Source organism: Mus caroli, unplaced genomic scaffold, assembly GCF_978045245.1.
Source record: "Mus caroli unplaced genomic scaffold, Mus_caroli_1 scaffold_12, whole genome shotgun sequence".
Taxonomy (NCBI): domain Eukaryota; kingdom Metazoa; phylum Chordata; class Mammalia; order Rodentia; family Muridae; genus Mus; species Mus caroli.
In genome coordinates this window covers 9922269-9949211 of record NW_028227267.1, presented here as the reverse complement: position 1 = coordinate 9949211, position 26943 = coordinate 9922269, and the positions used below count along the sequence as shown (strand labels likewise).

At 40.4% G+C, this 26943-nt stretch overlaps 1 protein-coding gene across 3 annotated transcripts in view; it reads right to left on the bottom strand.

Moving 5' to 3' along the window:
• Window positions 1-26943, bottom strand: part of Fhit (fragile histidine triad diadenosine triphosphatase) — a 1639467-nt gene that overhangs the window by 13260 nt on the left and 1599264 nt on the right. For all 3 annotated transcript variants that reach the window (XM_085828369.1, XM_085828370.1, XM_085828371.1), the window contains exon 9: window positions 8860-8958. In XM_085828369.1, coding sequence (XP_085684495.1) covers window positions 8860-8958 — 99 coding nt within the window. The remainder of the gene's footprint in view (window positions 1-8859; window positions 8959-26943) is intronic.

Below are 26943 nucleotides of genomic sequence, written 5' to 3'. Positions count from 1 at the left end.
AGGACTTGGTCTTTTTGATCTTTTTATATGATGGTATATGTGTTTGCCATTGTAGTGTTAATCTCTATTATCATCTTTTGTATAACTTCATGGTTCTCTAACTGTTAAGAATGGTTTCTATAATACCTTTCAGCTGTTATTTTATTCAATAAATGCATTAAGTCATAATTAAAAGAAAATTACCCTCTAAATGCTTGCTTATTGTCTACAAGTTTTAACTGTCTTCATTCAGTTCAGAATAGGTTTTTTGTTTTGTTTTGTTTTATTGCTTTTTCTTTGTAATTCCTTTAAGATATCTATTGATGATAAAGTGTCTTAGGTTTGTCAGAAAAAAGATTCCTTCATCCTCATCCATTGTTAGCTTCCTACAAAATTCCTGAGATAACCAACTCATAAAGAGAAAAGTTTCAGTTGGGCTCATAGGTTTAGTCCACAGTCAATCTTGTATTTGGGCTTATTGGTAGAGAGCATGTTAGAGTACAGGCATTCTCCATTGCAGCCAGTGGAAGATAAAGACCCTGATCCTATAGTTCTGTTCAGGAGCATGACCTAAGACATCTTACTATACGCGGGTCCTGTTTTCTATCACCTCCCAAACATGCCAGAATGAGACTAGTCCTTTAACATGTGCCAGGCACTAGGGAACACTGAAGACCTAAATTTTAGCATTCATGGAGAGTTCATGGACTTTGTGGATATGCCAAGTATTTTCTCTTGGATACTTAAATATCATGATTTACATACAGATTTTCATAGGTTTTTGTTTTTGTTGTTATTGCATTTGTCTTTGAAATTACACATTTCTTAAATCTAAAAGATTCCTTATACTTTGCTGCAATTTTATTATCGTACATCTTCATAAGGATTCTCTTTTTTTCCCTACTATGGCTTGGATATATTCTTGAATTTTTGGACTTTACACATGGGATGGGGGGAGACAGAGAGAGAGAGAGAGAGAGATGGATATTTGGGCAGCTTGAAGCCAACCATGCATCTAAGGATAATCTTGGACTTCTGATCTTCTTGCTTTTACCTCCAGACTATTGAGGTTTATCAGTGTGCCACCATACCTGGCTTTTTACTTTGTTAGCATCAAAGCCTTCACTGTGTGTATGCTCAATCAGAACTCTCTAGACTGAGCTACAGCCCTAACCACCCTCCTTCTGAGACAGGATCTCCATATGCTGTCTAAGTGTTTTGAATACCTATGGTCAAATAGTTCTCCTGTCTCAGCATCCTTAGAGCCTAGATTACTTGTATGAACCAGTACAAACAGCCATTCCCCTCCAGTTTGCAAAGTTTCTCAGGCATTATCACCTAAAATATAATTTCCACTAAAATTCTGGATCTTATACTGATTTCTAAATAAATATATATTGGAGTTTTCCATTATACTTCTATTTTTTCTTCTTTGTCTCTCTGTCTCACTATGGTTCAACCCATTACTTTCACATGGTGGTTGCTTTAGTTGACTAACCCTTTTGTTTATGAAATTTTTGGCACTAAATCTACTCATTATGCTATTGTGCTTTGGGTTTTTTTTGTTTTTTGTTTTTGTTTCTTTTTACAATAATTCTACTTAGTACTTTCTTACATCATCTGAGATTTTTGCAGAAGTTTTGGCAAATTTTATTTGAGAAAAATACTTCCACTGCTTAAGAATTTTTAGCTTGAGAGTCATCATTGTGCCTTTCACAAAGAACTTTCACTCCCATTATCTTTCTCTACGTACTTTCATTTTATTAAAAGATTTAATACTTTAGCTCACAAATGAAAATATCATACTGTTGGTTTTAAAGAGGCATCTTGAGTTTCTTAGACATTTCTTAGAATTCTTAGGATTTCTTAGAATGAGAAATGTCTCCTAGAGCTCCAGAATTAGGAGACTTGGTCCCAGTTGATGGCACTGTTTAGGAAGATTATGGATGCAATATATCACTAGGGACTGGCTTTGAGGGCTTATAGCCTTGCTGTACTCCCTGGTGCCTTTTCCTGCCTATTTAGAAGTGAAAATTCTATCAGCATGATTCCTGCCCCTGCCTCCTGTTGCCATGCATTCCATGACACAGTAGATACCATCTCTCTGGAATCATTAATCGAAATAGACCTTTCCTTGCCTATGTTATAGGGTATCACAGCAACAGAATAGCATTACTATACTCAAAACACTTGCCGTGTTTCAAATCCTATAAATTCCAATGATGATCTATATAGACAGAATGCCATTCTGAAGCCATGGGCAGAGGACAATTTTATAAATAAAATACTCAGTTTCCAATACCTACAACTCAAGAACTGAATATACTGAACTATATTTTAGCTTACTGGAGAAGAGTTAAAACCAGAAGGCTCTACTTTTGCTGTTGAGTCTAGCATGGATAATCCAAGTTGAGTGATGTGATAACTTGAGTGATGTTCGTGCTTGTCAAAATAATGCAGCAATTACTATGAAGAGGCGGCTGAGGCATACTGTAGGCATTGGAACAGGTGAGGGCAATGAACATTAGCTATTATTATGTGGCAAGGTCAAGGATTATTAATGTGAATTTTCATTGCCTTCCTTCAGATTAACCTCCCATGTTCTCCAGAAGTCTCTGTCTGTTGCTAGAAAGGAAGGAATCAGGGGAAGACAAAATTCATACACTGGAAGGAGAAGACTGTCAGAGGTGAGAGAAACAAGTAGAGAAAGAAAAACCTAGTGACAGAACAGGTTTATTTAAGGAGGTTTTACAATATAGCCGAGTATGCTGATTAATGTGCAGCCATCCATTTCTGGAGACAGAGATAGAGAGCCTAAAATTCTATTTTTAAAGATTTGGTCTCTCTCTGTCTCTGTCTCTGTCTCTGTCTCTGTCTCTGTCTCTGTCTCTGTCTCTCTGTCTCTCTGTCTCTCTGTCTCTCTCTCTCTCTCTCTCTCTCTCTGTGTGTGTGTATCTGTGTGTATTTTCTCTTTCTCTCTGTGTATCTCTCTGCATCTTTCTTTCTCTGTGTGTGTTTATCTTTCTCTCTTGCTCTTTCTCTTTATCTCTGTGTATCTTTCTCTATCTCTTTCTCTCTCTCTGTATCTTTCTCTTTCTGTCTTTCTCTCTGTCTTTTTCTCTGTCTCTGTCTCTGTCTCTGTCTCTGTCTCTCTCTCTCTCTGTGTGTGTGTGTGTGTGTGTGTGTGTGTGTGTGTGTGTGTGTTTCCTTGGAGACCAGAAGGGGATGCTGGATATCCTAGAGCTAGAGTTATAACTGTGAGCTGCTGGTAAATCAACTCAGGTCCCCCTGGAAAAGCAGCAAGTGTACCTAACCATTGAGTCATTTCTTCAGCCATAGTTATTTTGGGGTCATACTTTCCTGAAAATAATTTCATGTTGGTGGCCCATGAAGTTACAAAATTCACAAGGAGAAAAATTAACCTGTGATATTACCCATTTCTACTATGGGCAGAGATACAGCTTGGTAGAAAAGTCTATCCCTTGCTATCACCCCTATCTAAGAACTTTTAGCCATTAGTGGCCTCAGAAATATTTTTACCTAATCTATTTGGTCTAAGTAGGATCCCAGCAAAATATTAAACCAAACATAAAGCCTATTTTAATATTGGGGTAGACTGTATTATGGACAGTTATAACAAATTAAAAGAGGAACTGCCTTGGCAATCCGAATTAGCCACTTCATGGGGCATTATATTTGACCACTTTCAGATGAGTCTATGTATTATCATCCTCAGGCCCTGGGGGCTTGGTTTATGTTTATCTTTATGTCCTTGCAATTGAAAACATATTCTATAAATGTAACACAAAGGGAGAAGGGGACTGAATTATCCAACAGAAACAAGAACTAAGAAAAAAAGTTAAAATTCTCTTTCCTTGGTTCTTTTAAATCATTGTCTTTTCCTGGCAAAATGAAAGATGAACATTACTCAAATATCTTCAGTCTGAAGGGGGTACCATCTCTAACTGTACCATGCTAAAGCAAAGGTGTGATCATATCAATTAAGGGATGACTGAAAAGGACAGATGGATAGTTTAATTCCTATTAATGGGAGTTCCTCCCCCTAGGGATGCAGACTAAATCCCTCAAGATGAACTTCAAGGCCACCTCTTTCCCCAAAATTTCTTCTATGAATCCCCTGAGTCTTTCTCATTGGTGTCTGTTCATGTGAAAGGCAGACACTCACTATGGGTACCGGGGTAGATTTTAAGAGACATAATTTGTAGACAACCAGGCAGACCTTTTCTACCTTTGCTGCCTGTGTCTATCAGTGATTGTCCAGCAGCTGGAATTATAGTGGCTTAAATTAAAAACAGAAAAACAACAAAACTCTGGTGACAAAATCTCTCTTGATAACTGTAACTACCAATAATGCTGTTTTGGATTGACTCATTTGCTTTAAAATTGCACTGCATTATTATAAGCAAATGAGAGACAACCAACTATCTTTAGCATAATGGCCCACCCCTAAGAGAGTGAGATGAATTATGAAGGATCTCACTGACACAACCCTCTGTGCAAACCAATCTTGCTTTCAATTCCTATCCACGTTGGGAGTTGATATCTGCACATCTTACATCAGAGATCCCTTGGTTCCAGTGGGGAGGAGGCAATGACAGCATCATGTCCCACTGGGACATATCATGTTGAATTAAAATTAGAGAGGCAGCAAATCCAAGTGTTAAATACCTACATGGAGATTCATCACACTTCAGAAAGCAGGCAAGGTTAAGATAGGAGACACAGATCCACTGTCATCTAACGTGATTTAGAAAGACTAAAAGACACACCACAAAGTCCATCCTGGAAATCAGCTGAGTGTACAGGGAGCCAATGCATAAATTCACAGAGACAGAGAGGAGGCACTGACTTCCCGGAACCAAAGTAGCCCAGTCTCATCAGGGTCTGTCAGGTAGGCATCAAGACAGTTAGCACTTTACCCAGCAACCAGTATATTCCTGATTTGACTGGCACAGCAAAGTAGTATTTATTTTTCATGATTTCCCAAGAAATGGCGACCTAGTAGTATTCTGATTGGCAGGGGCATATAGGAGCCTGTGTTTCCCCCTGGACCTTATCTTCTGCACATGCTGGGAGCTGTAGGTCTGGGTCAGCTGACTCTTAGTTTGAATTCTGATTTTCACTGTTCATTTTCCAAAGGTGGGAAAAATACTTAAATCTCTGAAAAATGATTTTCTTTCAATGTTTTTAAATAGATCAAGTAGGCAATTGCAGGGTTTCAGTTTGGTGGTGGAATTTAAGCCGAAGAGAGAGTGGCCTCCTTTTCTATATGACAGAATTGGTAGCTCAGTCTTGGTAGTTTTAGGTGAGCAACTACAGACGGCTGGCATTTCATAAGCACTATATCTCTCTTCTATTTATATTTATACTTCTAATTAGAAACTGTTCTTTTTTACACTGAGGCAAGGCTACCCAGCTTAAGATAAATGTACTGCAATGCACAACATGAATCAAGGAAATAATAAGCCAGCAGTACCCTAGGTGATACAAAGGGGAAGAGAAAATATGAGAAAAGGGAAGGAGTAATGTAGAATGGACCCACCCAATGTAATATTGCTCAGGCACATGGTCAGATGGGAGAGTAACCAGGAAGGAGGGCAGCTTCATGGGAAAAAGCACCCTTAACCTGCAAACTACTTACTGATTTGGCCCATAGGGCCACTTGTGAAATAGGAGCACATTTTGGTTTCTACTACCTTGCACGGGGTGTCAGAGAGACAGGTAAAGGAACTCAGCAGTAGAAGAGAAAGTGTTCTGTTTCTAAGGAAACCAGAAAGGCTGCTAGAAGGGCAGAAGAGGACCTCTTGAGGGCCACCATACGAGCTAGTGATGGAAATGTGAAGTTGCTGGAGTACTAAGCAGTGTAATAGCTAAGAGTGAGCCCATAGGTTCAACTTTCCTGTTGACATTGTAAATGCTGCCTCTCCTAAACCACTGAACACAGAAAAAAAGTAACATGGCTGAGCTTGGATTTTATAGTAGTGGGATATTGTTTTGTTCCTTCTCAGTAACTATCCATGACCGTCATCCCTCCAAGATCCCCATCCCATCTCTGACTATGCCTCTTGGGAATCTCAAGGTTTTGTAGCTACAAAGCAAGTCTTTCTAGTCGTCCTGCCCAAGGCAGATACTGCTGACCATATTCTCAGGAAGGCCTAGTGAAGTGACAGTCATCTTAATTTTACATAAACAAAAGATACTTTCTTAAGTCTAGGTAAATCCAAATGGTACATCATTAGTCTAGATTTTTCTGTATACAAATTCAGTATAAAGATGGAATTTGAAAATGGAAAGGTCGCTCTGACTGCCAGAGCAGGTGAGAGAGCCATCTTGTATCCCAGGTCCCTCAGAGACCAGTCTGCACAGGAGAGCGCAAGCTGCAGAAGCAACATAGCTTCTGGGATAGGCCCCATTTCGGGCCTTCATCTTCAGCCAGGAGGCAGATCTGAATGCCAGACCTCTGTGCACCTTCCCTGCAAGAGGAGAGCTTGCCTGCAGAGAGTACTTTGAGAACTGAGACCCAGGAGAAAGTTGGACTCCCAGGAGTGCCGACAGAGGCTAACAGAATCATAGGAGGAACAAGCTCCAGCCAGAGACAGCTATAACAACTAACGCCAGAGATTACCAGATGGCGAAAGGCAATCATAAAAATCTTACTAACAAAAACCAAGACTGTTCACCGTCATCAGAACCCAGCACTCCCACCTCAGCGAGTCCTGGATACCTCAACACAAGATTCGTATTTAAAATCATATCTCATGATGCTGGTAGAGGATTTTAAGAAGGAAATTAATAACTCACTTAAAGAAATACAGGAGAACACAACTAAACAGGTAGAAGGCCTCAAAGAGGAAGCACAAAAATCCCTTAAAGAATTACAGAAAAACACAGCCAAACAGGTGATGGAATTGAACAAAACCATCCAAGATCTAAAAAGGGAAGTAGAAACAATAAAGAAAACCCAAAGGAGGAGAGGCCCTTGGTCTTGCAAAGGTTATATGCCCAATACAGGGGAATATCAGGGCCAAGATGAGGGAGTGGGTGGGTTGGAGAGCAGGGTCGGGGGGAGGGTATAAGGGACTTTTGGGATAGCATTTGAAATGTAAATGAAGAAAATATGTAATAAAAAAAAAGAAAATGAAAAGGCCAATATCTAATAAACAAAGGGACTAATTTAAGGACTATATGTCTTCAGGGAGGTATATTTAGTTCCTTTGTATTGCGAGGTACAGCAGTCCTCTTGGTAAAATTTGAAGACCAACTATTTAAGGTCCCCCCTCTTCTTATCAGTAACAGGGGCTACTGTATTTTTTCTAGTGTCCGTACCTATATCAGGTTTCCCAACAGGCCATTTATTTAGTCTGAACAAAAGCCCATTAAAGAGAGATGCAAGTTTTAGTTAATGAAAACAATGAATAGGCATGGTGCCCAATGGTTTGTATGACTGCCTAGGACAAATGTCTTTCTGGGAAGAGTTGCCAGTTAAATGAATTCACTTGGAAGATAGGTAAATTCAGGACTTGGTGCAGAAGCAGGTAACAATCATGTAAGAGTCTTGGGTTAGAAGTTAAAATCTTAATGCATATAGATGACCTATTCTGATGTAGACCCTTATAATTCCACAAAGGCCTCTGCAAAATTCTAGACCTTCCTTGCCTCTACTTCAAAACACCCATTGTGTAGGAAGCCAGAAAAACAATTTCAGCCTAATAAATTGAACCTCAAGACGTGGGACCCTCATTTCATCTGGGCATTCCAAAGTGATCCACCAGACTTCTGAAGAGGAACTGAATAGAAAGCAGTGTTTGGTCTATCACAGAGGCTGGTGTTTATTACCAACCCTTCTCTTCAGACAGAATATAAGGTGAACAGAGGGAAAGGTTAAAAATAAAACGCAAGTAATAGCTTCTGCTACACTTCACTGTGTTCCTTCAGGCAAAGGACCTCTGACTCGGTGCATATATTACATAATGAACTGAGCTTTGCAGTACTTGGTGAGCTGAGGGGCAGGAGGACAGAGAGAAAACAGAGACCACCTGTAGGGCAACACAAGGGTACCATAATGGCTGCGACCACCATGGCCTACTGAGGATGCTGAGTATCCTTTGCTTCATGACCAACCTACGATTGGCCTTGGAAAACTGCTTGCTGCACACATCAAAAATTTACATAGAATTTTGTAGGAAAAGAAAATGAAAAAATCTGAAGCATTCAAAAATCACAGAAAGTGATGTCTAAGTGAGTTACAGAAAAAGTGATGAATCGGAGAAAGATTTGACAAAATAGGATATGTCCAACTCTTAAGAGAAAGGAAAGGGAAGCTACTTAGGGAGAGACAGACAGTACAGGAAAAGAGAGTACAGTACAGGAATTCAGTAGAGTTTGTAGAGAGGACAGTAGAGTTGAGAGGGAGAGGAGAGCAGCACAGAGAGGGAGAAGGAGGACGTTTTATCGGGAGAGTTTTATAGAGACAGGTTTAAAAGAGAACAAGCTTGACACAGGAAAAGACAGAATAATCCAGAGAACGAGATGGAGCAGAAGATTAGGAATAAATGCTAGAGTTACTTTGAGACCAAGCCGAGCAATTAAGAGGCCTAGACAAAAGCCAGAATGAATCAGTCAGTTTGGAGAGGAGTTTGAGCCAGAAGAGCTTTGTTGAACCAGCCAGCCAGAGTTCAGAGAGAACTAGAAAGGGTGAGCTTACTCAGCAGCAAGTCTCAGAAGCTAAAAACATTCTAAGCCTAGATAAGATTGTACAGAGGGTAGAAGCTTCGAGGACTAGGCCGAGGTTAGCAGAAAGAGGCAGTAAGACACTACTTACTACAGCAGGAGAATAAAAGGTATTTCTACAATGTTTACCTGAAAGTAGACCCGCAGAGCGTCCGCCTCTGCAGCCATCTCCTCCTCAGATCTCCAAAGGGCTGGTGAGTCCTCTTCTTCTCTGTCATGTTTCTGGAGCTTTGGAAAAAGAAAATGTAATAGGCTTATTAAAGAGTCCATGAGATTGTGTTTTAGTAACATTGGGGGAGAGAGGAAAAGTGAAAATAATTTGCAAATTAGAAGCCTGTAGGTGTATCTTAATTACATTAATTGCCCAATTTCGAAAATAAAGAGTTTCGCATAAGATTTGACATTTCTCTCTTCTCTAATAGAAGAACAAGGCTGGGCTGTTCTGGAGCCGTTGCTGCCTTGTGCTTGCCTGATAAGCCTGTGACAGACTGAGGCTGAGTAAAGTGGGAGGTTGGTGAGGATGGTGTCCCACCATTCACCACAGCCTCCATGCCTCTTTCTGTTTGTCAGGCACTGTTCTGTTATTGATTTCCTTAACTGCAGTTATGCCTTGTCTCCAGCCATCCTTCCTGGACATCCTTCATTCTGGCCTACAGTTTACCTACCATTCATTATCTCTGGTTTTCATTGTATTGTATGAGCTCCAAGGAGTTAGAAACACTGTGACTGGAAGAAACTCAGAAGCTAGACACTCGTTTGCCTAAACTGTGAATGAACTCATTTTTCATTATCAGATTTTTTTTTCTAGTTTCTTTTAAGAAGTGGCAGCATTGTGAATCCAAGTGCACCTGCTAGAATGGAAACTATGAGAAAACAGTACAGAATATTAACAACTTAGCTAATTAAGTTCCTTTTTAGAGCATTCTGTATGTGTGTGTGTGTGTGTCTCTGTGTATAAGCATATATAATACATATCCACACATATTTACACATGGTATGCATATATATATTTACAAGCGTGTCTATGTGTAAGATTTCTGTACCTAGTGAACACATGTCAATTCTATCAGAGAGCAGGTTTTCAGTTGAATTTAATCTCCTATTATATGTCAGTTTTATTATCAAACCTTTCCTTCCTGGGGCTATATGAGTGCAGTAGTAATCTATACATGAGGCTTGTTCACAGGTGCAGTGTAGCGATTTGTATTGTGTAGACTTGAATTGTTGAATAGTGCAGCCAATGGCGGCCAACACTTCTAATGTGGGGTGGGGGCAGTGTCTCTGCTGATCATTATGTCACACATAACCCTTACAGCTTCCCATAGGTACGCAGACACTATCTAACTCCATCTGCCCTGGAGGAAATTAATTTAGTTATCCAGGTAGATAATGTTAGGTGCCAGCATTGTCCCTAACCAGTCCTTAATCTTGGAGAATCTACACAATTCTACAGCTACTGTCTACACTTCAGTACACATATTCTCACTTTGAACATGGATACTTTGAAAATAACCTTGTGAGCTCAGCAAAACTTTCAGACTGAAAGAGTAACATAGGAACATGACAAGCTGATCACTGGGAACCATGGTAAAATGAACAGGGAGAATCACTCCACACACTTGTCCTCTGACCTTCACATGCATGCGTGGATCTACTAACCCCACCTACATACAATATACACAATACTAATAAAAATTTCCAACTAAAATAGCAATATTCATTTTCTTGAAGCCCCAATACCTCATCCTACTTCAGGGATTCCACCTTGGCAGCCTATAGCAGACAGAGAATTTCTCCCATTTGTCTCAGAGCAACTTGGATGTGGAAGACAACACAGTATGGGAACGATACCCTAGCTCGCCAGCAGGGCTATATTTCCACACTGAGCAAGTCTGAGCCTAAATGAGACTCATTAGCATAGAACTAGGCCACAAATATCTTTATGAGGGTCATGGATCTTCCTTTCAGAATTTGGCTGCCAGCACACTGGTTTTCCATTTTGCCACACAGATTTAATTCTTCTTAGTGGAAGAAAAGTACATTAAGAAGTCATTTTCTTGCTCGTACAAGCAGTTATGACACAGTTGCTATGGGCAAGTCAAATGGGATTGCTATTCTACCCGAGAACTAATTTTCATTTTGCTACTACCTTTAGGTCTGTTATAAATCCATCTTCTTAACAGTCTGATGGGGGAGACGAGGAGCTGGAGAACATGGCATTCCCACTGTGGCATTGCCATAGGAAGACACAGAAATCAAGCTTAAAGCAGACTTGTCAACACAGACCATACTGGCTGATGCCAAATAATTTAGAACATTAATGCTTCCTGGTTTATTAGGCACCCTCTGTTGGTATCATATGCCTTACAGATGGCAGCGCTTAGACGTTATTTACAGGAACTAGGGAACCAATAGCACAAACTAAACATGTTTGGGAAGTTCTGTTGGACATGACTATTATTAATAAAACTTTTGAAGACTCTGGTTGAAAGCTTGTGGTTTTCTGAAAAACAGCTAAACCCTGCATTACCAGTGGTCTTGCTAGAAGACACACCTTAAAAGATACACCAAGGATTCTGACTCAATGTTTAGAGAATTTGAAAAGAAAAACAAACTGAACTTTTAAAGGAAAGAGGGCAATGTATATAGATAAGGGCTCTTATATGAACAGAAGCATGGCTGGTAACTTGTATCCATGGTGACAGCAGCTTTTCGTAGGGTACCAAAATCTAGAGTTGTTTAAGTCTTAGATACAAAATTCATATATTTGCATATAACCTTTGCATATAATCTGACGTACGTTCTCTCTTGCAAATTATCTACAAATCCCAATACTGCACAAATGATGTGAAAATAGTCATTCTGCTTGTGGTGAGTAGAGATGCCATTTGTTTTCTGCTAATTTTGATCAGTGGTTGCTTGAATCCACAGATAACAACCAAGGACCTGTATCGCATCTGTCCTTTGTAAATCCCATTGGAGAGTGCTTTACTTTTGTTTACTGTAAGTTAAAGGGGCATCTGGAAGGCAAGATTTGTCTAAGTACCTTGATGATGCTAACTAGTGCAGGAAGTTGCAGTCTCTATAGGAACTAGGAAGCTTGGGACAGCCTGGGAGGAAAAGACTTGTTCATTACAAGAGCCATGATGGAGACTAAAAAAAATATAAACCTGCAGAAGTTTGTGAAAAGTATCTGAGGCAATCTAAGAATGTGGTCACAGAAATCTGTTGCCACACTAATAAATAGGAACTCCATGATCTTAAGCAATAGATTACCCAAAAGGCAGATTTGCCTTGTGTGAGCCATAGTAGGGAAGTTTCATTTGTAGATGAATTTCCAGATTAGGCTGCAAGAAGGGAAAGTCAATGCCTAATTAACTATCGTACCCAATATCCTATCTGTCCTTTCAGTGCCAGGAACCAGTGTTCTCTCCTGTAGTCAAAGGCACCCACCCAGGGAAGACAGGCACTAAATGGTTGCTTTCTAGTACTATAGGATTACCAAATGGACAGAGCTGGGTGGAGGTTACCTAGATTTCACAGAGAAATGGTCTTATGGTAGCCAGGCATACGTTTAATCCCTGAACTTAGTATGTGGGGTGGGGGGGGGGGACCAGAAAAGTTATAGGAAAGAGGATATTATTTAAGGAGTATCTAACAAGGGTTCCCCAGGAATGGCCCCTATAGACTCAGGTGTCTGAATGCTTGGCTATAGGGAGTGACACTATTAGAAGGTGTGGCCTTATTGGAGGAAATGTGTCATTGTAGGGGCAGGCTTGGAGTTTTCCTATGCCCAAGCTACACCCAGTATGGAACACAGTCTCTTTCTGCTGCCTGCTGATTCAGATCTAGAACTCTTGGCTCCTCCAGCACTATGTCTGCCTGCATGCTGCCATGCTTTCTGCAATGAGGATAATGGACTGAGCCTTGGAAACTGTAAACCAGTCCCAATTAAATGCCATTTATAAGAGTTGCCATGGTCACACTCTCATTTTGCAGCAATAAAGCCCTAAGACTATGGTTTAACAGTCTATGTTAATAGTCTAAGTCTATGGTTTAACAGTTTCAAAAACAAATTCCTCTACTTCTGTTACCCTTTTTGTAAAAGGAAAGCTTGTAAAGACTTGTCAACAGTGCCTGGCACAGAAAGGACTTGTTACTGTTGGCTGTTGCCACTGTTGTTTATTATCAGTGTTAGGCTAGACACACTGTCCTCACAAGTGACCACTGACCACCTAAGTTGCTAAGTTGCTTAGTAAGTTGCTTCCAAGAATAAGATACCTCCTTTGATGGCTCCTTAGTGGCATCCATGTTGTGGCCTTATTGACCTCACCAAGTACACAAAGTTATAGTCAGAGCTAAAGGCCCTGTTCATTAATTCTAATGGCATATGTCTAAAACAGAACCTAGATCCTTCGGTTCTATAACTGTTCACAGTAATCTCTAACTTCTTAGTTGTTACAAGGTGGAAGTAGGGTATTAACAGTAAGCAAATCAGCATCCAAGAATGAAAATACATGGAAAGGTCAAAGGCAGTCCAAACTCTCATTAGAGCACAGTTGCCATGCTTGGTACATTCATTATTAGTAAGACATTTATTTAATTGTTTGATGTAGCAACATTTCACGAATCATCTAGGGCCATATTTATACTAAAATGTGTGTATGTGTGTGTATGTGTGTACAGGCATATGTGTATCCTTTTTTTATACACATGGGAAAGCCTGGTGGTCAATGCCAGATATCTTCTGTTATCACTGTATTGTCTAATAGTATCTCACTGGATTTGAAGCTCGCTGATTCAACTAAACTGGCTCACTAGACGAGATGCTGGAATCTGAGAGTACAGAGGCACATCTTTTGCCCTGGGTGTTGGGGACCAAGTTCAATCTACATGCTTATATGTCAGACACTTTACTCACAGTCATTTTTCCAGTCCTATGTGTTTTTAATGTCCAAAATCAAAATTTAAAAGGGCTTCCATATTTGATCTGGTAACTTACCTTAGAAAGTTGCCATAGGAAGACTATGAGCTGCAGCTAATAATCTGGTTGTCCCTGAATTAGCTGTGGACCAATGTGGGGGCAGGTTGATCAAACATATCAAATTCAAGAATAGCATGATGTACCTTTATTGCCACTACTATTACTGTAATGTGTCTTATACAAATCATGAGCACCATTGTAATTCTATAGTGCACTGGTCACAAGATGTACACTTCTTCATATTTCAACATCTCTGAGACCAAAATGTAATCTGTTGTCAAGAGTGTTGCAGTTTGCTTGTCAGGGTTTTTATTCCTTAGCGGTACATGGCATAGCAGCACTTCTGACTGCACTGGGATTTGATATACTGGAGTGCTCCATCTCTATCTTAAGTCCCAGAAGCTAAACGTGACTCAGCTTGCTGTGACAGTGCTCACATCAAGGCTCTTTTCTTTCTGATGCCATAAAAGTTGAAATTCCTCACAGATGCTTCATTATTTGATGGAAGGTCTGTAGCAAAGTGACAAAGTTTGCAAACACTTGAACCAAAGTCTTTATTCCTGTTCAACACACCAAAATATGTGATGGTTCCTCCAAGGGAGTTCTGTTTCTATAAAACTTTTGGAAAGAGATTTTTTTAAAAATGTATCTGTAGTCATCTCACTTGATCTGCTTGAAATGATTTTCGGGGCAGGAAGTGTTAAAAGGATTTCTGCTAGAAGTGCTGATCTGTGTGGATTCTGACATGCTCCCCCCTGCACATCGAGTGTGTTATCACAAGGATATGGGGACGTGATTAATTCCCCCATGGGATGCTCAAGCTGTCTTGGCTATTGATGCTTCTCTAGTTCTGTGATGGAATACAGTAGGAGAAATGATTCCCAGTCATTTGAATGTTTTGTAGAATGTGGGACTAACCTGGAATAAATGGCAAGCTGCCTTCAAAAGGGAGAAAAACAATTCAATGTGTTCCTTAAAGAGCAAGTATCTGAGTAGAAACCTGGCCATGCTTATAAAAGGATATATTTTATTATTATCAGTTTTATAGAGCAACATACAGACGAAAGAGCTTAAATAAACATTTCTATGGGTGAATGTTTCTGTTTTTGTAAGTTAAGGTCAATAAATTATTGAAAGGAAAAGAATTAAATAGAAAAGTTAAGTTAATCTTTCATTTTAAAAGATGATTCTCTTGGTGTTGATCTCAACTACTTTATCAGGCACACATTTATTCTAGGCTCTGTACTCAGTTTTATGAGTGATATCTTGATATTTAAGCTGAAAATCCTTGCCTTCTGGAGTCTCATTCAATAAGGCAGGCAGATTCATGCATGCATCATGGAATAAGAGTCAGAATGATAGATATGGACTGGAAGCCCCAACCAAATGTTCTTGGAAAAGGAGGTTAGTTCTCTAGATTGAAGATCAGAGTTTTGTTGCAGGAAGTATTAAAAAAGTCATCTTTCCATCTCTCCTGCCCTGCCCGTCCATGTTCCCACTCTAGTGGCGGACCAAAACACTATGTCCTCATGGGGTTCTGCTTGGTGTGTTCTCACGCTGAGCTACTCTCTCCCAGTTTGAGAGTTTATCTCGCTTTCATGAAATGCCCCCCACACCTCACAATTAGCCATTTTAACACCTAGTTACCCAGTATAAACAGGACTCTTAAAGCTTAATTATCCAATCAGATTTATATAACAATAAGATCACAATTTACAAGATGCCAATACAATAATTTCAGACCCAATTGATAAAGATAAAGCTTTAACCCAATTATTCTAACCTTGTGAAAAGCTTAGCTACTTGTGGCTGTTTAAGACCATGTGGGATCAGGATCATTTTCTTGCTTGTCTGCCTCCATGTTGGCTTCTCTCCTTCTCCTCTCCTGCGACCTCTCTATCTCTCTCTGTCCCCCAAACTCCTAGCTCCACCTCCTTTTTCCTGTACAATCACAGGCCTGCCACTACCCTAATGTGGTTGGACAGAGAAAATCCTGCAATAGAGTTTGTATTTAAACATCACAGATTTGGAGTGGGTTTAATACCTTGTATGAGAAAGGGTTTCTCTGAGCAACGGAAATGCTGTCTGTAAGCGTGTGCTCTCTGAGCCAGGTCTCCTATATCATGTGTCATCATCAGCTAACCACAGCAGCTTTCTTATGTGGCATGGGCAGCTTCTAACCAGGACCTGACTATCCCAAGAGTTTAAAGGTAGGACACACACGTCAGAGGTCCAGAGGATGGTCCCCAGCCCTATACATGCATACTACAAATACCTTTGAATCTGTGGGCTAGGGGGTGTGCTCAGTGCTTAAAAGCACATTTTGCTCTTGCAGAGGACCTGGGTTCAATTCCCAGCAGTCACATGGTGGTTCTCAACCATTTGTAACATCATCTGTAGGAGATTTGAACCCTCTTCTGTCCTCTGTGTGTGTAGGACACATGGTTCACAGACATATATGCAGGCAAAATCTTCATACAAATAAAGTAATAAAATAATTTTTTTAAATAAGCATTATCTAACTTTGAATTCTAGTCTTCTTAGTTATGTTTTAGGCTCTAGTAACTGACTGAGGAAAAAGTCGTAATGAGTGTCAATATGTTCCCAACATAGCACAAACATGACTTCTGGAACAGTGGGAGAAGCCATCCAGAATGTCATCGTATCTGCCACAAGATTGTTTTGTTTAGATCATTTTCTATTATGGCAAATTATTGAGGCCTCTGTGCAGGGCACTTACTGAAGTTGAAAACAGGAGTTAATTCGAAAAATATCAAAACGTAGATATGCTTAGTGTGGGTTTTAGTTTGTGTGCAGAGTTAGTAGATCCTATAGAGTTACAAGCAGGGAGGTGAAAAGACAGAGTAACTTTCCCTAAGGAATGACTGGAAGATGAGTTAGAGGGGATAAGTTGTGGTAGCTGGCATATGAGAACAATGAGAGATGGGATAGGGGCATGTGGAGCTTGGGTTCCTTATAACTTAACACGGTCATGAGCCATAAGCTTAGCCTTTCCTTATAGATAGCTTTTCTGTCCTGGCACTTGTCCATAAAGTACAAGCATCCTGGTTCCCCTACAGAAACTGCCCTGAACCCGTGTGAACATCTTTCTCTTCCTGCCTAAAGCTGTTCTGCCTGTATCCAGTCAAACAATGGCCAAAGTCTTCAAGAAACCATGTCCCATCTTCCCCTCATACTAAGATGCACTGTACTATCCACAATGGCTTCCTTATGTCTTGCTTACCCCCATCACCTCTGCCTTCTCTTAGCACTTTGCCTGGTGAACAAGGAATAGTCTTTCTGAGTGCTGAGCAAACTTGCCAATATTTGCACTGTCTTTGTGGCTTGACAAATGACCTTTTGTGTCTTGCTTTGCTTTGTGACAGGATCTTACTATGTAGTCCTAGTTCATCCTCCTGCCTTGGACTCCTCCACAAATGGGTTACGGGTGAAACCACCAAGCCCTGCTCAGTCCTTGCCCTACCCCGGGGTTGTTGCTTGTTGCTTCTCTTTCCTTTGAACCCTTGAACTCCTCAAATATTTCTTCAATAAAACAATGCATTCCCTGATACCTTTCTACTTAGATGATGAATCCCATAGAACTTTTGTGATCTCTACTCACTAGGGACATGCCAAAGCCAGTTATTTGTCAGGTTATAGAGAAATTCAGGATGTCATCAGAGCACCCATCATTTTATTAGTTGCCAAAGATTTACTTTAACCATAACATGCTTGAAATAATTTCCATGTGTAAGTATTGCCTACAGAGCCAGAATGCTGAATCAGCTCCTTTATTAATTAGTGTCATCCCTCTTCTCAGAAGTATAGAGTGTTGATGTTTAAGGATTTGTAACCTCCAAAGTTTTTATCAATGAGAAAAACCACAGCATTGGAAAATAATTATGCCAAACCACTGTACTATATAACAGAGTCCAATTGCTTATCCAATTATATATTAAAGTATCACATTGTTGAACCAATTACCAAAGCAGCATATGAGATGCTGTGAGCTCTGGACTAGATATTTCTCAGCTAACTGTGAACACTATGACAATACAGAATGTAGCCATAAAACCTGTGCAAACAAGAGTGGGTCTTTCAGGTTACTCACATGCCATCAGAAAACTGCCTTAAACAACTTACATTAGATTGTGCAGTTACCCCTAAGAACTGTGTTAGAGGGAGTCAAATAAACATCAAAAATGTCTCCTGGTCCTGAGCAGAACTGGTTTCAACTAAAACATCAGAGGCACATGTCAGGAGAATAATCTCCATAGCTATGCTGAGATGTATATATGACAAAATCCCAAGGGCCCTGCCGTGATGCTTGCATAATTTCTTACAGCATATCAGGGCTGAAAGTCCAGAGCTTCGCTGTGAGGGTTGAGAATCATCAGCATACACAGGATGAAGTATGGCTTGCCCTATTTTTAGGATCCCCTCACTGTTAAATTCTTCCACTCAGAGCCTTATGTTTGTAGGACCATGACTGACTCATATAAGAAATAAGCAGGTTGTTCCCATCATAGTGAGAGCCTGCCTACTAGAGTTTGGTCAAAAGATCAATTTCTTCCATTAACAGGTCTTTGCTCTTCAAATAATTATAGGCCACTGACAAGTTTCACTTTAGTAAAAATCTTCTACTCTCACTTCTACACTTATGGCAGAAATGGATTAGCCACAGTAATGTCCCTCTTTGTATCCTTGCCACCTCACCAGTCAGATAGCAGCAGCCTTTCCAGAAGCCACCCACCCAACATGTCACCAATCTGCTGTTTCCTTCCCAGCATACTACCCAACTTCACCATTCCCATTTTCCTGATGAACCTCAAGTCAGCTAGGAACATAATTTGTTTAGCCCTTGCCATGGCTACTTTGGAATGGTGTTGCTGCTGTTTGATTGTTTGTTCATTTTAAAGTTTGCTGGCTCCCACTAGACCACTGATCCCTTGCTAATCTCTCTAGAATTTTGATTTGGTCAACACTTTTGTACACATGGGCTGCACAAGCAGCATGGAAAACACAAGCACAGTTGCAGAAAGAGAGACTCAAGCTGGACCCAAAGTCCAGCTGGAGCCCCCCTCATCTGAGGGGCAAATTGCAACACAGGGCAGCTCCCGGGAAGTAATCATGGACTGTTGATGGATGTCTCACCCCAGGCTCCTTTGCGGCTGAGCTCTACTGGCTTTCCAGAAGGTGGGAAATTTGTGAACTGACAGGGACTAGAGATTTCTACCAGTTTGATTTCCTCAGACTTCCTGCTTCTAAAAACATGCTCACTGAGAAATGAAATGAAACTCCTTCTAAAAGCGGTATCTGCCATGGCACAACTCCGGAGAAGGAAGCGTTTATTCAAAAAGCAATTTCTTTGGCCAGTTTTGTTCTCTAAGCCTTTTCCCCCTGTGTTTCAGATATTGGTGTTTGAGCAAGAGTGTGTTCTCCTTTAATCCTGGAGTGATGTCAACCTTCAGTACTTAGCACAGGGGGTGGAAGAGGCAGAGGGCCAATTTCTGCCTCCTTTTGAATCTCCTGAACACTTTGTTTCATATTTGCTCAGCCACATATGGATTAGTTTTCAAAGGCACCTCACAGGGTCTTTGGAAGCATGCTCCCTAGGCAAGATAACTTGCTCCTAAGAGGGTGGAATGTCTGCCCTACAGGAAGCTAAGCCAACACACAGCCAAGAAAGGCAGGCAAGCTCACAACAAATAATTCGTGTAGACACAGCCTCAGATGTTTTCTGAATCCAATCTTCTAAGCAGCATCAACTGTGTTCTCGAGATAAAACACATTTGGAAAAGCGGGCCCAGATGGGGCTTCGCTCACTCCTGTTCCTATGCATTTGATGCTCGTTCTTTGCTGAATCCACTCCATTATTCGACAAATATTATTATGCTGGTTCATAGTATTTTACAATCCAATAATAAGCAGTTTAGACAGCACTTAGCACCAATGAGAGGCTGTAGGCAGACAACTAACAAGTACGACCATCCCTTATTCTCTCATGAAGAGTTCAGAACATGTTTCACCCCAATATGATATGAAAATCTGTACTTTAGAGATGATGTGGGTTTTGTGAATGACTTTTATATACTCTTATGTATACTTTCAACCATTCCTTGGTTACTTCAAATACTTAATGCACTATGAATACCAGAGTAATATTTGATTTATAGTACTCTTTCCGCAATAATAAGAAGAAGGGGGAAAGCCTATACCTTAGTTCATGATCCTCAAGCGTGTCACTTCCATGAAAAAGAACAAGGGAGAATGACATTGGGCAAGTGTGGTCTTCAAAAGGTGCTTTGGGGACAGGGACCACAAAGCTGAGAGAGAAGACAAATCACCAAGTGCAGAGCCTGTGAGGAAGGAGAGAGGTGCCGTACTGACTGCTTACTAGGCAAATGGCCAGTGAATGGAGCACAGAGAAAAGGTCCTAAACAGAAGGCAAAGGGCAAGCATGAGAGCCACAAGTGGCAGAGAGAACAGGGACTGAACAGTTTATCTTAGTCAGCCCCCTCCCATGTCTGCAGAAGACAGAGTCAGGCAGTAGCAGTAATCCCAGATCCAGGGAGCTGAAGGTGGAGAAGACAGACGAGAGCAGTTGTACCCAGTGTCACCTCCAGTCATGGGCAGTGCCACTGCTTGGATACACTTTACTTTCTGGACCTTCCTTCCTCCTGCTAATGCACACAGAAGTAGATGATCAGAGAGCAGTCTGCACAAGGGATGCCTCCTCAAAGCCAGAAGAACACATGGGGCTTGGCAAACATCCTACTGAATGCCTGTTGCATGTTCCTCAAAGCTACAAGAACCACACTAGCAGCAACCAGCCTGAGGCTGGCACTAGGACCCATGACTTGAGAGTTGAAAAAAATGACTAACATAAAACCTCTCTTTTCACAATGCAGCTGGACTGGGCATTAGTCTTCCTTCTATAAGAATGGGGTTCTACCCCATAGGACAAAGCCACACCCTCTGAAACTGTTCCTCACCCACTGAAAGTCACTGCCTCTGATGCCTACAAATCTATTAATTTCTCACTTGAGCTGTCCCAGAGCCCTTCAAAGGACCTGGCCTGTGTGAGTGAGTTGTATAAACACTAGGAGCCAGCCTTTCCCAAATGCCTTTCTATTTCCTTTAAAACCCTTCTTTAATGAAGACATAAAGCCCCAACTGCGGCCGGAACCCTGAGCTGACCATGCATGACAGCAGATCTTTCTCACCAAGGATTTAAGTGCATTTCTCCCCTTTTAGCCAGAATATTTGAAAGAAACCAAGCTTTCCTTGCTATTGGTTCAACTGTTCATTTTATATCCCCTATAACTGTTCACAACCCAGAACCAACATATGCCACAGAGATATAAGGCAACTGAAACTCTCCCCACAGCTCCTTCTCTCCCTTTCTCTGTCTGTCTCTGTCAGTCTCTCTGACTCTTTCTCTGTCTCTCTGTCTCTCTCCCTCTCTCTGTCTCTTACACATACACATACACACACACACACACACACACACACACACACACACACACACACACACATATACACACACACAATTTTACCACTGTGAAATTTTAAAATGCAGTAGCAGGGTTGTGACAATTTTGAAACATCACTCTAGAAAAACAAACAAACAAACAAACCCTCACCTCTCTCAGCTTCCTACTGTGAATCCCATGCCTCCAATTTTATTACTGAGAATTCTCAAGAGACATGGAGAGGGTCTTGCCTGAGAGATATAGGTAGAGATATAGATGAGCATATATGTCTTTATTAGAAAAAATGCATTTTTTGTTATTCCTGGTCCAGCTGAAAATATTATTGTTGGGAATTGGTGAGTGAAAAATTCATCAAAAGCTTACAGGATACTTAATCTTTTAATTAATCTCACCTTTATTCTACTCAAAGTTTAAACGAGTTTTAAAAGGACAAAAGGTAAAAATGCTTTGAAATAAATTCTTATAATTTCTACTTAAAGGGCCAGACATAAATATGTGAGAAATGCTTGTTCCTAAAATCAGAGTTTGACATTGCAATTAACTTAAGGCATTCTGAACCAAATAATTGCAGCATTTGAGTCCTCTCTGCCACATTGCTTTTGAGGGTGCTGCTGACGACATCCTGTGAAGCTTGCATGACGGGTGTTGAGGATGGCAATGTGCTCTGTCACTCTTCAGTTGTGTTAGGACTGCACTCTGTAACATGCATGCAGGTTAGGAATGGTTCACTGGAGCAGAAGAATAAAGACTCACATATCAGGAGACTAGGCTATTATAAAGCAAGAAAAACTAATAGTCAATAGTGACACAACGCCCATATCCAAACCTTCCCCTTCTCAACTCTTGGTCCTAAGTGTTATGGCATTAGTGTCACCTATACACATACTAAGTTAATATAAAAATATCATCTTCAGCTGTTGGTGAATTTAAGTTATACCTACACTTGTCCATACTGTAGGAGGATATGAACCCATATGGTCACTCTGACATTAATGGTAAAAGTATACATGTGAGAAACCTCTTCATAAATTACTTTAAAACTACTGTTCAATATTAACATCAGATAGCCTATAATCCACCAATACCACAACCAGGAATATACCTAATAGAAATTACTACATACATTTAAGACATGTATGAAAATATTCAATATCTAATTAAAATAACATGGGCAAGCCAGCCACATGGCTCATCAGGTAAAGATACCTGCTTCTAAGGTTAATGATAGAAATTCAATCCCCACAACTCATATGGTGGAAGGAGAGAATCAACTCCCATGTGTCCTCTGACATCCATGTGCCTGTACATACATACACAGAGAAACATCTATATTAATAAAAATAAGTTTAAAAGTGTTTAACTAGGGGCATGCAAAGCATTGATTCCCATTATCAGAGATAAAGAGTGTGATATATCCAAATATATAGAATATCAATATAAAGTATTATAAAGTTAGCAAACCAAATATCTGATAATGACATATAACCTATACAGACAAATCTTAACATATCATTTAGGAAATATTAATAGTTCTTCAAAGAAAAGATACAACATGATCCTCATTTTGTATGAAGTTAAAAACAAATATGCCTGAAACTATATTAAAAACATAAAAGGAATACAGAGCTGTGCTCATGAGAGGCAGGGTGGAGGATAACACAATGTTTGAGGGAAAAAAAGATTAGAACTTTGGAATTATAGTTTGCTTAGATGTAGGACATCTACAAATATATTTTTCTTTTAGGCAGTGGGATTACAGGTACCCACTAGTCATTAAAAAGTTAGTAAACTACAGAACAGATTCTGAAGGGAACCACAAATGAGCGTTCATGGGCCCCAGGAGAGAGTGTGAGGCTTCAGGACAAAAATCTGCTCCCATTGCAAGAACCTCCATGGGATGTAGTACACATTCTCTGTCGTTGGGACAACTCTGCAGGTCAGTCTTGCCTTAGACACCTGGAATCCATAGTCCCTTTTCTAAATGTTCCATGGCTTCTATTTTGAATAGAACACTCCACACAGGGTGCTGTCCTTAATAAAAACTTCTCTATCATAAAAGTTTTATGTCTGTGAGATATTCACCACCATGCTCTCTGTTCTACAATTTTGCTTTAGGTCCTATTTCTGAAGCAGAGGACCCCTAGTCTAGATGTTAATAACACGCTGCAATCACAAAATAATTTCATGCACTCTACACATTTTATAACCTTTGAGTCCACTTGTTTACGTTGATTTCTAAACTAAGACTGTATTCTGAGGGTTCTGTAAATCTGCTTCTGTTTTTGCTTCCTTTCACAGGGAAGAGGAACAGTATTCTGATTGCTATTTGCATAGAAAGCAGGCACAGGATATTGAAAGAGCAATTCATTGCCAAGCTATTTTGACATTGGCAATAACGGATTCCAGTTCATTGACATTAGACAGAAGCCTAGTAGCCAAAGTATTAGTCCAAATCTTCAAGTACTCCTAATTGGATATCAGATTGTGACTAACCTGATGCCAAAATCAAATATTCTCAGGTTGGGCAAACTGATTTTTGGCATTCCAGAGGCAAAAAAGCCCAGTGATTAACTGTCCTTTCACTTGGCAAATGGTTAGTTTGGCCTTTGAGTGCACAGACAACCCATCTACTTACAAAAGAAGTTAAATGCAGGACTGGGTCTTTCAGCCAAAAGGCAGCAAAATCACCAGCAGTAAATGGTGCTTTATGGAAAATGGCCTGCTGTTCCAGCTGAGGGAGAAGTGTCCTTGGTCTGGTTCTGGGTCCTTTCTGCTCTAGAGGAGTGAACATCAAAGGGTTGTCACTCGATCCAGAATAATGATGGCATGACTATGTTGTTCCTTTTTGATTGCAATTAATAGAGCACCTGCTTTATACCTGTTACTGTGCTGGGTGCCAGATACACTGTGCTGCTACAAAAAAGATGGTTTGGGGTTTCTCTTACTGTCATAAAACACCATGACCAAAGCAATGTGGAGAGGAAAGGGCTTATGTGGCATTCAGATAACTGTCCATCATCAGGAGAAACACAGGCAGGACAGGAACCTGGTGACAGGAATTGTAATGGCTTTCCCCCATGATTCACCCAGTTTGCTTTTGTGCCATCCAAAACCATGTGCTCCAGGGTGACATCACCCACACCACACCAGGCCAAGCATTCCCACATCAGTCATTAATCAAGAAAACAGAGTTGACTACAGGTTAGTTTACTGGAAACATTTTCTCAACTAAGGTTCACCTTTCTCACATGAGCCTGGCTTGTGTCAAGCCTCCAGCCTCCAGTTTGAACTAACTGCCCCATGGTGCTTAAATCTTCCTTTTCAGATGATAAAGTTAGAGAGATATAACCTTATACTATGCGTTTGAACTATGGTACGCTGCTTCTATATTCTGTTGATTTTTTTTAACAACACCTAACATTTTCTAAGCATTCATAATAGAGTGAAATATCACTAGTGAAGCACTTTTAAATGAATTAGTTGCCTAAATAAAGCATGTATGCATCTGTATAAGGGTCTGCACACATGTGTGCAGCTATATGTACAGAGACTATAAGTGTGTCAGATGCTCTCCTTTGCTGTGTCACCTTTTCCTTGGGCATGCAAGCAAGTGTCCATTTACTGCACAAGGTAACTAACAAGCAGACCAAAGTTCAATTACACCAGAGTGCAACTTGGTAAGACCAGTGGCTTTATTGAGTTTGTTAACAGAGATCACATGAAAGGTCACAGGTGTGTGGATAACACTGGAAAAGCTGTAGCATCCCAATCTTACCCTATCATGGTTGGAAACCTCATGGAAGTTACACCACTGGGTCCCACTTTTAATTAACCCTTTCCTTTTTGTTTACTTGGGCACCAGCAAAGATAGCTTGCAGCGAGAGAAAGAGTGGAAGAGCAGCATCTGGAATCTCAGAAAAGATCTCCCTCCTTCATCTACCAAGAAGGGTCAATAGCTCCAATACTGTTACAATAGGCATTGCTACCATTCTGTTGTTCTGCTCTAGTTGCCATGGCTACCAGGGGTAAAGCCCAAGATGGCGATATGTAATGTCTAGAGGAAAGAGTAACCATGCACTCACTATCCTGTATCACTCTCTACCTATTTCTTTATGGTAAGGTCTTTCTCTGAACCTGGGATCTGTGTTTTCTCAGCTAGGCTCGGAGGTGCAGAACCCCAGTGAACTTCTTATCCCTGTATCCCTGGTACCTGGCATTATAGGCATATTTGTTGTTGGGTGCGAAAGTTTGAACTCCAGCCCTTATAACTATAAAGCAAATGCTTTTAACCACTGAACCATCTGACTATGCCCAATGAAGCATTTTCATATATAGTAATGGTTCTCAGCCTTCCTGACGCTGTGACCCTTTCATAAAGTTCCTCATGTTGTGGTGACCACACAATCATAAAATTATTTCATTGCTTCTTCATAAGTATAATTTTGCTATTGTTAATGGATAGCGATGTAAATGTCTGATATGCAGGATATCTGATATATGACCCCAAAAGGGTCATAGACCACAGGTTGAGAATCACAGATATATAGCATCTTATTCAATTTCCTCACCATACAGAGAGGCAAAATAAGGTCCGGGGATATAAGCAACTACAGAAATTGATTCACATGTCTGAAGTTCTAAATTGCTTTCTGTTTAAAAAAGACCCTCAGTTAAATATAATAGGGGTATCCTGCTTCTAGCTTTCAACCTGGAAATCAAAAATAATGAAAAGTATGTGAAGGTCAGGGGATGGTGCATCCAAGACATGCCATGTGAGTTAAGCTATCCTGGATGCCAGCCACATGGCAGACATGCAGCCACATGGCAAGGAGGGGAGCTTTAGAGGAAATAGAAAAAACCTAAAGCACCAGAAGAAAAAAAAAACATACTTGACCAATATCCAAAGACAGACTATGGAGGAGAAAAATGAAATGTTTCATCTTTCTGAATCAGGTCTTGAAAAGACTGGAAGACTGACAGGGTTTTGGAGGCCATGGAAGGGATGCATACAGGACAGAGATGCTGAAGGAAAAGTACATAACTCTTTAAAGGGATGATCACCACTCCTATTTCTTTTCTTTTCTTTTTTAGGGGGAGTTGTTTTTTTTTCTTGGGGGGTGGGGTTCAAGACAGGGTTTCTCTGTGTAGTCCTGGCTGTCCTAGAACTTGCTCTGTAGACCAGGCTGGCCTCGAAATCAGAAATCCTGCCTCTGCCTCCTGAGTGCTGGGATTAAAGGCTTGCGCCACCACACCCGGCTGCTCCTATTTCTTTTAGGGTTTAAGGTAAACCCACCTTCCTAGAGGGTAGTGCATGGTTTAGGTGTTTGACTAAATGAATTGGATTAATTTTAATGTCTAATATAACTTGGAATGGTAGTTGTCCATTCAGGCTAGAGAAATAGCTTTCTCTAATGGACCTCCACAGAGCTCTGATAAAGGCCATTGTAACAACTGTAAGTTCAGTGTTAACCTAGTTTATACAGTAAGATCTAAGGCCACTAGGGATACATACTAAGCCCTTTTCTCAGAAAAAATAAACTTTAGCAAACAAATTATGAAGAAACACACATGAGAGAATTATCCATTTTGAAAGGAGAAACTGGGTTATGAGTAATTAACTGGGTTATGGTTATTGTTTCATGTGAACATGAGATATTATTTGTGTCAAGTTGACAAGGAGTGGATTGTAGTGGCTATTCCTGGTTGTCAACTTGACTATATCTGGAATGAACT